Here is a 13,237-nt window from a genome sequence, read left to right as displayed (position 1 = left end):
TATTGTACAGGTTTTAATAGCTAATACTGTAATTATACTAGGCTGGAATATAGAGGTATTTATATATGTATGTAATTATACTAAGCTGGAGTAGGCGGCTGGTCAGAAGCTGCATAGGTTTATAATAAGTGTGGTGGGTGCTGGTAACTAAACTAGGGAATGGATTGATTACATTCAAGTTTCTTGTTTCAGGTTGTATTACAGGCAGGAATATATATTTGACAAGGTGAAAATACAGGAATTTTGTTGCCAAGTTACAAAGCAGGTGATGTATTTGATAGTTTAATGCTTATTTGAAGAAATTTAACTGCCATGGTTACGCTGTGCTGTAAATAGTTTTGCCAAATCCAAGCAGCACAGTGCAACATATAAATGTCAGTGTATGATAAATTTATAAGAACCAAGTTTTCTAAAAACTACCTATATTCCAACCAATATTCTGTTACAGTAGTGGTATAAGATAATACTGTACTATTAGCACAATACCACATAAAGACCCTTGTCTTTAAAAAGCAGTTGTATTTTTAGTAATTTAGTTACACTCAATGTCACTTCATCTGAGCCAAACAATTTTAAAGCATTGGATAGAGATGTGTTTCCTCTTACACTGAAACAAAGTTGTGGATAATACTGAGACCCTGAGTACAATTTCCTTTCTGTTCCCAGTCTATTTCAAATAGCAGTAGAAATGTATCAAATGAGGTCTTAAAATTGAATGTAATAGTTTTGTGTCTGAGAATTAAGTGCAGATACCATCCAAGTAGGAAATTACTAAAATGTTTTATTTCACTCCCACATAGTGGTGAGTAGAGATCAATGGAAAAATACCTTGGTCTCTTTTCAGTCAAGTAATACAGAAAAACAATCAAAGAGGCAAAAAACTAATAATGAAGTTGAGATGTTTTATACGAGTGGGTAACATGTAAGATCTATGTGTGTCTTGTGGAGTGCTTGCATCAAATTGTCCACTCTAGCTTTAAATGAGAATTTAGAGGAGTTGGATTGGTGTATTTTGTTACAGTGCTGTTATACTAAATGTATGTGCACTGACTATACCATTTACCTGTCTCAATTTTCTTCACTCCTGGCAGCAGTAAGCTGGAAGTCTCCAAGAATGTGTTTTTCCACGATGTTCCACGTGGAGTCCTTGTCAGAGTAGATTTTATGCAGATTGTTCATGAACTGTAAGCTGAAGCATGACTTTGCATAAAAGGTACACTTCTTCAAATTTGTGCTTCTTTATTTGAAACTTACATGTTTTTGTGCTTAGAACAGCTTCATTGTAAGTAAGGAAATTTGAAAGTAATTTTTCTGAAGAAAGAAGGTGTGGGTAAACTTCAATAATTTCCAAGATCAGTAAATTTGCAAATAGATAACTCCAGCATCGTTTCTTCCTAAGGAAATGAAGGTCTTGTGGTTAGGCCACAGTTATAATTCTGGGATCCAGATTTAGCTGCTCATTTTGTAATAATTGCTGTTGCACAACAGGACAAACATCTTCATTTTGTGTGTCCCAGATCTTTAAAATGAGCTTCCCTGCTCAAAGAAGCATTTCTAATCCTATATGTATTTATGATGTGATCAAATGCTGCAGCAGTGGTGTATATGCATAACATAGAGATCTGTGTTTTGGAGAATACAACTTTGCTCTTTGCCTTTTTTTTTTCCCCCTTCATCTGAGTTGCGTAGAAAATCCCTGTTTTACACAAACCTCATTCAGGCAGTTCTTATTACGTGAAGCCTTTTAATGTATAGCGAAGCGTGAGGCATTCAAAGCTTAGGAAAGTACTATCAAGATTCAAAGTAGTACATCACAAGTTCCATGATTTTCAAGTAACACACGAAGTTGTCATGTTTGCAACCCTTTTTGTAACAGGGAAGCAATAATGGCTTTTTCTTACAATTTATTACCCTGGCTAAAAATATGGTTTAAATTTGAATAAAGAATGTCTGTTACATGTTTATATTTAACTAGAAGAAGAGTGAGTGAACTAGTGTTTCTTCTCTTCCTTTGTTTTACTAGATTTTAAAAGATAGTTGTCATGCCAAAAAGTGTTTTGTTTTGTTTTTTTAAAAAAAAAAAAACATGAGATTCCATATTAAAGTTGATCTGCATTTTAATGCAAACATCTCAAGTCAAGAGAACTGTGTTTCAAATGTTTTTTGTTATGAATTGTATCCTTCCATGTATTTGTGCAATATTATACACAGTGAAACCTTGCATTCTGTATGTAACCTTTTGGTGCTATCATAAAAATATAATCAAAACTGTATATACTGTTATAAAATAGCTGTTGATTTTTATGTACTTAAGAGAGTTTGTATCTGCTTATGATCTCCTTTGGGATCTCTATGGTTCATGCAGATCCTGAATGGTCTAGGAAATGCAACATCTCTGTATTTATACAGGATCATATCTTGAGTCATTCAGTGAGCCATACTAATCAGTTGATTTAAATCAAACCGTTAATTCTGACTTGATTCTTCTGTGAATTTTAGTATGTCAGAAGGAATTTATGACATGTCAAGACATGTAATGTTATGTATTTCTAGCTTAATGCTTAAAGTTACTAGTTACTATACTACCTATAACTAAAGTTATAAGCTTAATGCTTATAGTTACTAAGATTTCCAACAAAATAGTTTCGTTCTAAGGAAAGCTGTTCAAATTAGATCTTTTTCATTAGCATTGTTTGTTTTTGCATATATAATAGTCTTCACTTCTGTTGCTTCAGTTCTGCAGAAGTGTCCAACTTCTACTCACTAAACAAATAAAGTGAAGTCTTGCTCTACCTGCTGTAAAGTTTTCAACTTTGTCCTTTGGGAGGCAGCTATGATAAACCCCCTGTATCTTTAGCTTTGACTTTAGTTCAAGGGTGATTACAGCTTACATTTGTATAACATCTGCAAGTGTGAGTTTTACACCCTGAAGAAAAGAATATTTGATATGAATGTACTTTGTTATTGAAGTTGTATTAGAGGAACAAATAAAAGAGAGAGAGAACACTGCTAATCAACCTTTCAACAGCTTCAAACCTAGAATGATGATTGTTGAGACTAAGGTACACAATAACCAGGGCCCAGAATAATTTGAAAACTGCAGATGTAGATGAAGCACTGCAATTCATCCTAGCTACTCCATTTATAGCATCTCCATACAAAGACCTGAGAATTCGTTTGTGTGTCCATATGAAGAGTCAGCCATTCTGAGAGCTATTTTGACAAATGTAATGTGTAGATCTCAAGGTGTGGGTCCTTCAGTTTGCCCTCTGACACAAACTTGCTGACCTATGTAGTTTTAGATGTTAGAATGTCTGGCTTTACCACTTTTTGTGAATCACCTCTTGGTTACCAAGGCCAGAAAGGGACTATTAAACTTTCTAAGACCATGATTGTTTTTTTGCCTTACGTTCCACGGTCGGTATTCAGCATTATGAAAGACTCTTCTGACCAGCTTATAACCTTATCAGGATAAAAATTGTCCTTTTTTTTTTTTTGATTTTTTGTATGACACTTGGTAATAGACAATCCCTCTAATATAACCCTCTAATATAAAATTCTTCTGTAGTTCTTCCTACTCCCCAGTGTAATTTTTTATATATTCCTTCTCACTAGTTTGTCCTACTCTGTACATTTTGGGGAACCAAAAGCTTGTCCATCTTTTCACAAATGCAAAGAAACGGCCTGATGTTTCAGCTGCCTGGCATTCTATTTTTCCTCCCCTTCACCTCCTACAGATAAACTTGGAGGACCCCAGGAAAGGTTCTCAGGCACTCTAAGCAGCAGAAGAGGAGTGGAGGAGAGAAATAACTGGGGATGGGACTCCATCAAAACTATTCCGGGGAGAGTGCTGGGGTACAGATCTATCATGCATTTGCCCTGGTGGGTGCGTGCAGCGGTTCTCTGGTGGATTACCTAACAGCAGGGGCAGCTGGTGTGCTGGGTCATAGGAGAGGCCCGTCTGGCTATCAGGTCATGTGGCAAAGGAAGGGGACAAAGTGTTAGATTGCAGCTGGAGGACGTCATCTACTGTGATTTCTTTGTTTACAGGACATTGCTGGTCAACGCGTCTCTGGCTGAAGCGCACTTTGTGCCCTCTCTCCCAGCCCCCTGTAGGCGATTTGTTTGCTGGCTCATAGATAGTGAGCATCCATGTCTGGCGGGTTTGGGTTGTGGAGCAGGAGAGAGGGGAACTCTGCTGCAAGTAGGATACAGCTTAGGTTCACGGAAAGAAAAAGCAAAGCAAAGTCTGTGTGAGTCATGCTCAGGACAGAAGGAGGGGCAGGATTGCTAGGAAGCATACATGTATAACAGCAAATATTATCAGTTTGGGGGGGAATATGGTTTCTTGGGATGCTATCAGGAACGGCGAGGGTAGAGGCTACCCCATGTCGGAGAGCTGGAAATGAAAGGTGAAGGCCCTAAGATGTATCGTGCATAGTCGACCAAGGATGTTTGGGGCAATGCTGTGAAGCATTTGAAGCAAAGCTTACTTGTAAAGCAAATCATTCTGTAGGATTGCATTTATAGTGTAGCTTCATATCTATATAAGCTGTGTACAACTTCCTGCACAACTACCACTTTAAAGCATAGCCTGTATTTGAGAAAATTATTTATAACTCCGTTGGGTAATAGGTTGCTTAGAAACAGAAGGTATTTCTTATAAAGCAGGACATATCTGCTTAGATTTGGTGCATTGCTCTGTGCTATATGATGTGGAAATGATGTTTAAAAATGGTAGTTCAACTTAAAAACGGATGTTAAAAATCCCATAATCCAGAAAAAAATATTAGAATTGATATTGAATTTCCCTGAACAGAGCCTTCTGTAGACTTGACAGCAAAAATCCTCTCTGATGGTGGCTGAATTCTTATGTGGCTAAAACTAGTTTGTTTGTATTCAAAACATCAGTCTAGCTATCAGAACTAAGTTAATTATTAAACACATGCGTATAATCAGGACAACTGACTTGGCAGATTATTAGCAGAGTTAGCATAGTGTACTTTTGCTTTGGCAGATGAGAGAAGGGAAATGGGATTATAACTTCAGTTGCGATTTTTTTTTGTTAGGCTAAGAAAAATAATGTAGAATATTCTTGTACTCTGCAAATGAATTAAGTTTTCACAGTTTCAGTGCATTCTAGATTTACTCAAAAATGTCAAGAATATTGGATCAGAGAATTTTGCTGCTAGTCATTTCATTTATAACAAGTCTGCAGAGTACAAAGGTACTTTCAGAATGGAAGAAGTGTGGAGATCGGGAATGTGAGAGTAAGTAAAAATCTTTTTTCTAAAGGAGTTTATATACATGTAGCTATTACAGACCGTGATGTTGAGATTAGGAACAAAGCACTGAATGAAAATGAGTAGCCATAGAAAATGTTTGTTGTCTATATACTAAGTTTATGAAAAAAGACTTAAATTTTTCAAATTACAAAAAAGATATTCCTGAAAAACCTACTTAAGGGATCGTGTTGTGCAAGTATCTAAAGATTTAAGTTCAGTTAAAATAAAAAACTTTAATAGCTATTTTTTCTCGGGTTTCCTCAAAAATTCAGCATAAAACAACTTTAAAGTATTTTAACTCATTCCTTACAGGTACAAGGGTAATTAAATGTACATGGTAGTCTATATATTAATAAAGAACATATTTTTTGTTTACAGTATGTTCATAGCCTACTCTCCAATACTGTATTTTTTCTATTCTAAGCAAACTGTTTGGTGTTTTTTTGTTTGTTTGTTTTTGTTTTTTTGTAATCCTTCTCTAAAGATACTGTAATGTAGCTTTTTCTTTAACATGAAGAGCAGTAACTAGTTATGGAGTTCCTGGGGATTAAATAGCTCTGCAGGAAGTTGTCAGACCAGCCCCTGAGACACCGGGGCGGGGGGGGGGCAGCAATAAATAAAGACATTTCCATACAGAATGCTCAGAATTCTACAGAATGCTCCTGGATTTATTTCCTGTGGAGCCATTCCAACTTCACCAGGTTCTGGGTGCTCAGGGATATCTGTCTTAGGGCAGCACGTGGAATGGGCACCAAACTGATTAGAGCACATCAGTAGAGGTTTTTATGATAGATAAACCATGATTTTTATGATAGGAGATAGAGGTGGAGACAACTAGAAAGCAAAGTCATTCAAATTGAATTGTAAATTTTGTTTCTGACAATGTGTTTAGGTTTCTGTTACTAGAGCTTAACTATTTTATTTATAATATTAATAAATTCAAAATAGCAGACAAAATCCCTGCAATTACAGCTAGATTTAACTTGCAATTTCTGAAATATAAAATTATAAATGTGTATATATATATATAAATATGTATATAAATTATATAATGTTTATCTATATAACACACTTCTTCAATAACATATCTAACTTCAGACAAAGTGGCTACAATACTTACTTGTTTCTTTCTTCCTACATATTCCAGCGGCAATGAGCAGAGTTCAAGCCACTACAGACTACTCGGGGCCTGATTGCCGGTATCTTAACTTCAAAACAGGGGAGGAGATAATTGTGTACTCCAAACTTTCCAGGAAAAATGAAAATTTGTGGACAGGAAGTGTAAGTACTTAAATCTGATAGACTTTCTGCATAAATATAGATAGCATTGTAATAGCAGTCTGCTTGCTTCTAGGGATCTTCCATCTTTTTTTAACATTAACCAGTTGTGGATCAACATCGTGTTTGGGAGATGGGTCATTGTTGATGTCTTTCTATAAAAGGGAAAATTAAATCTGGCCATAGATTACTCATGGAGAAACAAAGTCAAGATCAGAATCCAAGTTTTCTGACTCCTTCATCTAATCATTTGGCTGGAATGATTACATCTCTTTCCCTTAAAAACCTTCAGGTCTAGTGAGCCAGGTACCTACCTACAGGTCTGCAGGTAAGGAGATTTTACAGTTGCTTGATCGGCAATTCAGGATTGGGACATGACTTCACAGTTCAGTGCTCAGGGAAAGTTCCCAGAGAAGTTATCACACACATTTAATGGTTTGGAACAATTGACAATGTAGTTAGAACAGCTCTGAAGTTATGCTATAGTTAAAGTTATGGTATAGATAAAAGGCAGTGGATGCACCAATCCAAATCCAACTGCTGGTAAAACAGTGTAAATGTTTCAAAACCAGAATACATCAGTTATGATGGTGGTTTTTATTTTGTTTTGTTTGTTTTTCCCAAATGATGTATGACATTTATTGGTTAACAGTGGCATTCTGTCATTCCTTCTGCATCTTAGAGTATCTTTGCAGGTACTTCATTCCTTCTTGCTGTCCAAGGTGTATTCCTCCATTAAAGGCTATGTGCAGTGCTTTGTTGTAAAGCTAGTAGTTGGTTTCATTGTCAGACTGACTCTTACTTATGTTGGCATTATTCTTTTGGCCATTATCATCTATTTATGTTCTGCAGTGTTGTCTTCATTGCCATTTTCTCTTCAGCAGCACCTGGTCTCCTACCTGGATTTCACATCGTACTTTCCTTGTAACTTTTTATGGGTCATTAGTTATTAAGGTGTTATTGTTCTCTAACTTGAGTAAATGGAAATTTTGCATCTGATCCTGTTAGGAGCTAGCAGAGACCATCTGTGTACATAACACTGTGCTCAGTTAAGGACTGTTAAGACTACAGAAAATAATAGTTGGAATAATATTCTTCTTGCTTTCTGAAGTAGCAAATGGAACACTTTAGTGAAGGAAAAATAAATCATTTTTAACCAAAAAAAAAATGAAGGAGGTGGAGGACAGTCCTATAAACTTACTGTTTGTTCATACTTTTCTAGCATATATGCAAGCATATCATATACTTACCACTACCGTGTAAGTGCTCTCACTCCTTTTATATTTCTTACAGAAAGGAAAAGATTTTGGATATTTCCCAAAAGATGCTGTGAAGGTTGAAGAAGTTTTAATTGTAGAAGAAGTTGAAGTGCTCACCAAGGTAAATCAACATCACCAGATTCTCCAGCGTAGTTCACAACTATTGAAAATCTAATACCCAGTTAGAAGCTCAAGTTTCAACATATATTTTTTTTCAGATAATTCAAAACATGGTTCCTTTCTTATTGCACCATTTGTGTTCATTGTTCTCTAAGATAACTTTTTATCTAATAAATGTTATAGAAGCATTAGGAATAATATAAATACAGTACTTTGTGTAAGACATACACACAGAGGAAGAGAGTAAAGATGCTTTACTTTGTTACACAGCACTGTAGAAAATTATATGTTAGAGCATTTTAAAAGTTAATATTGTTCTTTTAGGAAACTGATTTCCTTTGTCTTGATGGAGATGAATATGTTTTTGAAAATGAAGACAGTGCATTACATGACCCCAACAAAGAAAGTGAATATTCAGCATCTGATGCAGAATCAAAGCTGCAAGAAAATGAACTCTTAAATCATATAAGAGACTCCAACCAAAATGAAGAAGGACTTGAATCAGCTTTTGGAAATGATTCCAAGGAATCTCAGAGTCAGGAGGAGTCTGCAAGCACAAAGCTGGTTACTGAAAATGAGAATAGAAACGAAGACGCTGAGCAGCCAGAAATTCAAAACAGTCTCCCATTAAAACCCATTCCAGCTCAGTCTAGTTGGATGGTTTCCAATATTGCAGAATGGTTTACCACAGGAAGTAAAAATGATGAAGAGAACTTAAAAGCGATTACTGAATCTTTAGAAGAAAATAGTTACCGAGGCAGAAAAATAGTAACTGCTGAAAATGAGTTAGTAGAGACAAATGATAAGGAGGAACAAGAGCCTGTAGCATCTGGTTGGTTTCAGGGTGGACTGACGGACTTTCTGTATTTTGGTAAAGAGAAAGAGGATGTTGGTCTTGTATCAGAAAAAAATGATCCAGAGAGCCGTGATGTTTCTGGTGTGGATGGACATCCCAATAATGAACATGAAACAGCAGTCACAGAGTTATTGATAGAAGAACAAAATAGTGAAAGCCAGCAATACCAATCAAATTGGTTCAATTTGGGTTTAAGTAATGTTCTAAATTTTGGGCATACTGAGAAAGAAACAATTGCTATGGAAGACCAGCAAAGCAGAGAAACAGAAGATAAAGCAAGTAAGAATGAAGAAATGCAGACTTTAAACCAGAAAGAATCACACATGGACAAAGAATCAAAGGAGACAGTTAAAGCAGTGACAGATGAAGATGAAATTTATACAAAAGAAATAATAGATTCAAACAGTAACATGCCAAATGCTGGGGAGATACCAGAAAGTGTGCATACTCTCAGTGACACCAAAAGCACCTCAAGTAGCATTGGATCATATTTTGATATACTAATTGGTGGGAAAAAAGAGCCAGTTGAACCTTATGATTCAGAACAAGAACTGATATTGGAAAGGCAACTGCTGGAAAACACTGAAGCTAAAATGAGAAATCAAGAGTCAGAAAGCAGCTATGGCCATTCAGGTTGGTATGAAAATCTGTAATTGCTCTATTAATTATAAAACAGACTGTGCAAGATACAAAAACACAGAAAATGAATCTGAGCTCTGGAAAGTATCAGAAAAAATTTTACCCCAGAAGCCCACAAAATAGAAGATAGTTTTTAAAGAAAAAAATATCATTACAGCTAGCTTTCTAAAACCCCTCAAGCTAGAAAGCCAGGCTGCTGTTTAGAAGGAAAAAAAAAAAAGAGCATAATATTTCTTTAATATTTATGTACTGCGCTGCAATACCAGTTTTGCTTTAAAGCTCTGTCCTCCAAACTCCACTCTGAGACAATGATTTGAACTAGCATTGCTTAAATTATAAATCTGCAGCACATTTTTAATCTAACAAAGCACTCTGATGTTTGGTTTTAAGTTGAGGAAAATGTTTAAAAAATGTAAGATCAAAATCTCAGTGGAGGTTAATGTCTTGAGGGGAAAAAAACTGTGAATGGGTAGTTGAATCCTCTAAAAATAAACATTATGTCCTTTCAGAATTATTTGCAGGAATAGCCAGTAAACGAAAACTTCTAGAAGAAATGCCAAAGGAGAAATATGTAATGAATGGAGCTGTTGACGGTGAATGCAACAGTGATCAACATTCAAATGGAATAGTAATTCCTTCAGTAAATTCTGAAGAAAAAATACCTAGCTCAGTAGATGATTTACCACTTGATGGTGAAAAGCCTTTCTCAGACGACGTTTTCCAAGTTCAGAGCTACATCCCAAGTAATGGTATGTGAAAAAAATCCTAATTTGAAGGAAAACAAATTTGAAATCTCAAAAAAAAAAATAGTTGGAATTGTATTAAGCTGACCACTGTAATACAAAATCTTCTTTGTTTGTTTGTTTTCCTTATAAACAAACCAGAAGGAAGCTGGATATATCAGATTCTTCAGTGCTTGGATGCTCTTGAGATTAAGGAGTTGATAAAGTCTGTATTTTCAGCAATGACAAGTATTATCAAAAAGGTAAGAGTTCTTTATGTGATAGTATTTTGGAAATCGGTGCAAAATTAAGCCAGTTGTTAGCCATGTTCTGAAATGCACTTCTGACAGAGGAGAGAAGGAAAGAAAATTTATTTTTAATAAAACCTTTGCAGTCCCCTTGCTTCTAGGAATATCTGATACTAAATAAGAGAGCTGGAAAAAAGAAAATGTCAAGGCAGCTGCTGTTCATCTGCTTCTGTTTGCAATTCAGAATCTGATGAACTCAGCCTTTTTTGCCCTCTTCCTCCCCACTTTTTTTTGCTTTAGGGAACCATGAGTTTCATTAGTAGTTCTCATCGCAGGACTGATTTGCATGGCCTTAGAAAGCTTGGTTGGGATAAGTAAAATAAACAGAATACTTCCATCACTTTTAAAAATATAATTTCAAAGCTTTGATTTCCAAAGATTCACATCATCCATGACCGCATTAAAATATTTCTCTAAGGAAATATAAAAAATATAAATATGATTTATATTATGATTGTTATGGGGATGTCTTAAATATCAAAATGTAAAATTTCAATTACAAGGATAAGATTTTTTTCTTTAAGATGAAAGTCCTTAGGTTGCCTAAATACACCCTCCACAATTAGGTTAACCTAATTAACCTATTACTTGGTTAAGGTACAACTGGAAAGAGGAAGTTTTAGTCTAGCCTCTCTCCACTATGACTTGCCTATGTCCTCTGCTAGGTGAGCAGAAAGCTCCTTTCAGAATTGCCTCATCTGCTTCTCCACCTGGAAATTAGCCTCTTTTCTGCCACTTTAAGCTAAGGCAAGTTTGCCTCTCCAACCCAGCCCTAATTTCTATATTTCTGCTAAGAAGGAAAAAAAAAAAAGGTGGGGGGGGGGGGGGAGGAGGAAAGGGCATTCTTCTGTGTTCAGCTGAGGAATGTGTGGTATGGGTAAGGGGTGGATCAGAGAGGGGACTTCTGCAGGAGACAGGAATTAGAGATAGGATAAAGGTGAAGCATGGTAAACAAGACTGGAGGTGCCTGGGGTGGAAGGGGTGAGTTTCTGGAAGACACAGCTTTGGAAGAGGAGGGGAGAGTTATGATGGCCTTGGGCTCTTGTGATTTAGGTGAAGGGAGATGCTTGAGGATGGTGGAGCCAAAGGATTGATACCAGGCAAATACAGGGAAAGGAATTCAGTGGAAACCTCATGGAGAGAACTTATATGGGAAATAATGTCTGGGAAGGAATAGGTGAGAAATATGTACAGGTCTGCTCTGTACTCTGCTAATGGAGTGAAAAGTCATGAAAGTTAAGGCCTTCTAGATGAGGAGATGATTTGGAGTGAAACTGGAGAGGGTGGGCTTGGGGGGGAATCAAAAGCAAATTAATTAATGAAGTGGGATTAAGTTTAGCACTAGGGACAAAGTGAAGGGGACTTTACCAGATGTTAATTTCACAAAAAACAGTGTTGCCAAGGGAATGTGAGAAAGGGTAGACAATGTTGCACTATCCCCTCTAAACAGAAGGGTAATATCAGATACATGGTATCTGGTATATATGGTAAACTTTATCAATGTGACACTTTGGTTTTAACTTCGTTTGGGTTGTGTGATTGAAGTTTAAAAACCACGCCTAATTTTACCCGATTTCCAGATAAAAGCAGACTTTAATAGATTTTGGCCAAGTCACAGACTAGGAGAAAAAAAGCTGAAGGGTTTTGCTTTCTTTCTAGTGAAGCAGGCTGGATTTCAATGCTCATCGACAGTTTGCTGCTTTGGCGACTCTCATTTTTGTGGTGTTTGATGTGATCAGGACAGGCACTTCCACCTTCTACCTGTCAGTTTGTTGGCGGTAGTTTCACATGCAAGTCATTCACCTTGCATTGTGAAAACAGACTTAGCATACGTACGAAAATAAATCGTAGTAAGTTTATGTGAAAAAAAATAAGATAAAATGTAATTAAAAACAAAAAAACTCATGGAGAAGGAGGTGGCCAGGAGCCCTGTGCCGTGTGGCCCGGCGGGCGTGCGCCGCCGCCTGTCACCGAGCCACCTGTTGCCCCTCCCCGCGGTACCAGGGTCACAGGAGCGGGGACAGCGGCCAGGGCGAGCTCTCCGCCGAGGGAAGCGGCCCAGCCGCCGGTGTTTTTATTTTTGTAAGGCTGTGGTGGTACACGGGGCAAATGGAAGGAGCGGAGGTAAAGGTAAGCCTCGCCAGCAGCGGCCGGCCTCTCACGAGGCGCCGGGGCCGGGCGCTGAGCCACCCCCCCACCCCCCCGCCGTGACTCCCTCATCGCGGCCCAGCCGCAGCGCCCCCCTTCACGCCGCAGTGGTTCGTCCCGCGGCGCTGTCCCGCCCGTTCCCCTTTCTTCCTTTTTTCCTCCCCCCCGTGCCCCGCGGCAGTGGTAGGGGCCGGTTGCCAAGCGGCGAGCCGGAAGGGGGCCGAGCCGCTGGTGGGCCCGCGCCGCGCCAAGATGGCGGCCGCCGGCCGCGGGGGCGCCCTGGACGTGGCGGCGGCCGGGCTGTGGCTGGGGCTGCGGGACGCGGCGCGGCGCTGCTGCCGCTCGGCCCTGGAGGGGGCGCGCAGGGTGAGTGCCGCAGCCCCTCAGGGCCGGTTGCTGCCCGCTGCCTCGGCGCTGGGGAGCGGCGGGGACCGGAGGGAGGCGGCCCCCGGTACGGCGTCGCCCCGGCCTGCCTCAGGTGGGGCTGGCGGCGGGTGGGGACCGAGAGCACGCCCGGGTTTCCGCACCCCCTGCTGCGCCCCCCGGTTGTCCTGAGGTAGCGGTGGGCTGAGCGATTTGTGAGAGGAACGGGGGCTGAGGCTGCGTGGCGCTGCAACACGTT

The 13,237-nt window shown here is 38.7% G+C and overlaps 1 protein-coding gene across 3 annotated transcripts in view; it reads left to right on the top strand.

Moving 5' to 3' along the window:
- Nucleotides 1-1,194: 1,194 nt before the first annotated feature.
- Nucleotides 1,195-13,237, top strand: part of MIA2 (MIA SH3 domain ER export factor 2) — a 37,305-nt gene continuing 25,262 nt past the window's right edge. The window contains exons 1-6 of one of the 3 annotated variants that reach the window (XM_084522388.1): nucleotides 1,195-1,213; nucleotides 6,433-6,566; nucleotides 7,857-7,943; nucleotides 8,267-9,431; nucleotides 9,947-10,186; nucleotides 10,322-10,422. In XM_084522388.1, coding sequence (XP_084378514.1) covers nucleotides 6,438-6,566; nucleotides 7,857-7,943; nucleotides 8,267-9,431; nucleotides 9,947-10,186; nucleotides 10,322-10,422 — 1,722 coding nt within the window. In that variant the 5' untranslated portion in view covers nucleotides 1,195-1,213; nucleotides 6,433-6,437. Of the gene's footprint in view, nucleotides 1,214-5,031; nucleotides 5,271-6,432; nucleotides 6,567-7,856; nucleotides 7,944-8,266; nucleotides 9,432-9,946; nucleotides 10,187-10,321; nucleotides 10,423-13,237 lie in introns of those variants that run through there. The other 2 variants (XM_084522389.1, XM_084522387.1) reach the window with 2 other exon arrangements.

This window comes from Aythya ferina (assembly GCF_964211825.1).
Source record: "Aythya ferina genome assembly, chromosome: 5".
Lineage (NCBI taxonomy): Eukaryota > Metazoa > Chordata > Aves > Anseriformes > Anatidae > Aythya > Aythya ferina.
The sequence above is the reverse complement of the archived record's forward strand: the minus strand, read 5'-3'. Positions and strand labels throughout refer to the sequence as shown.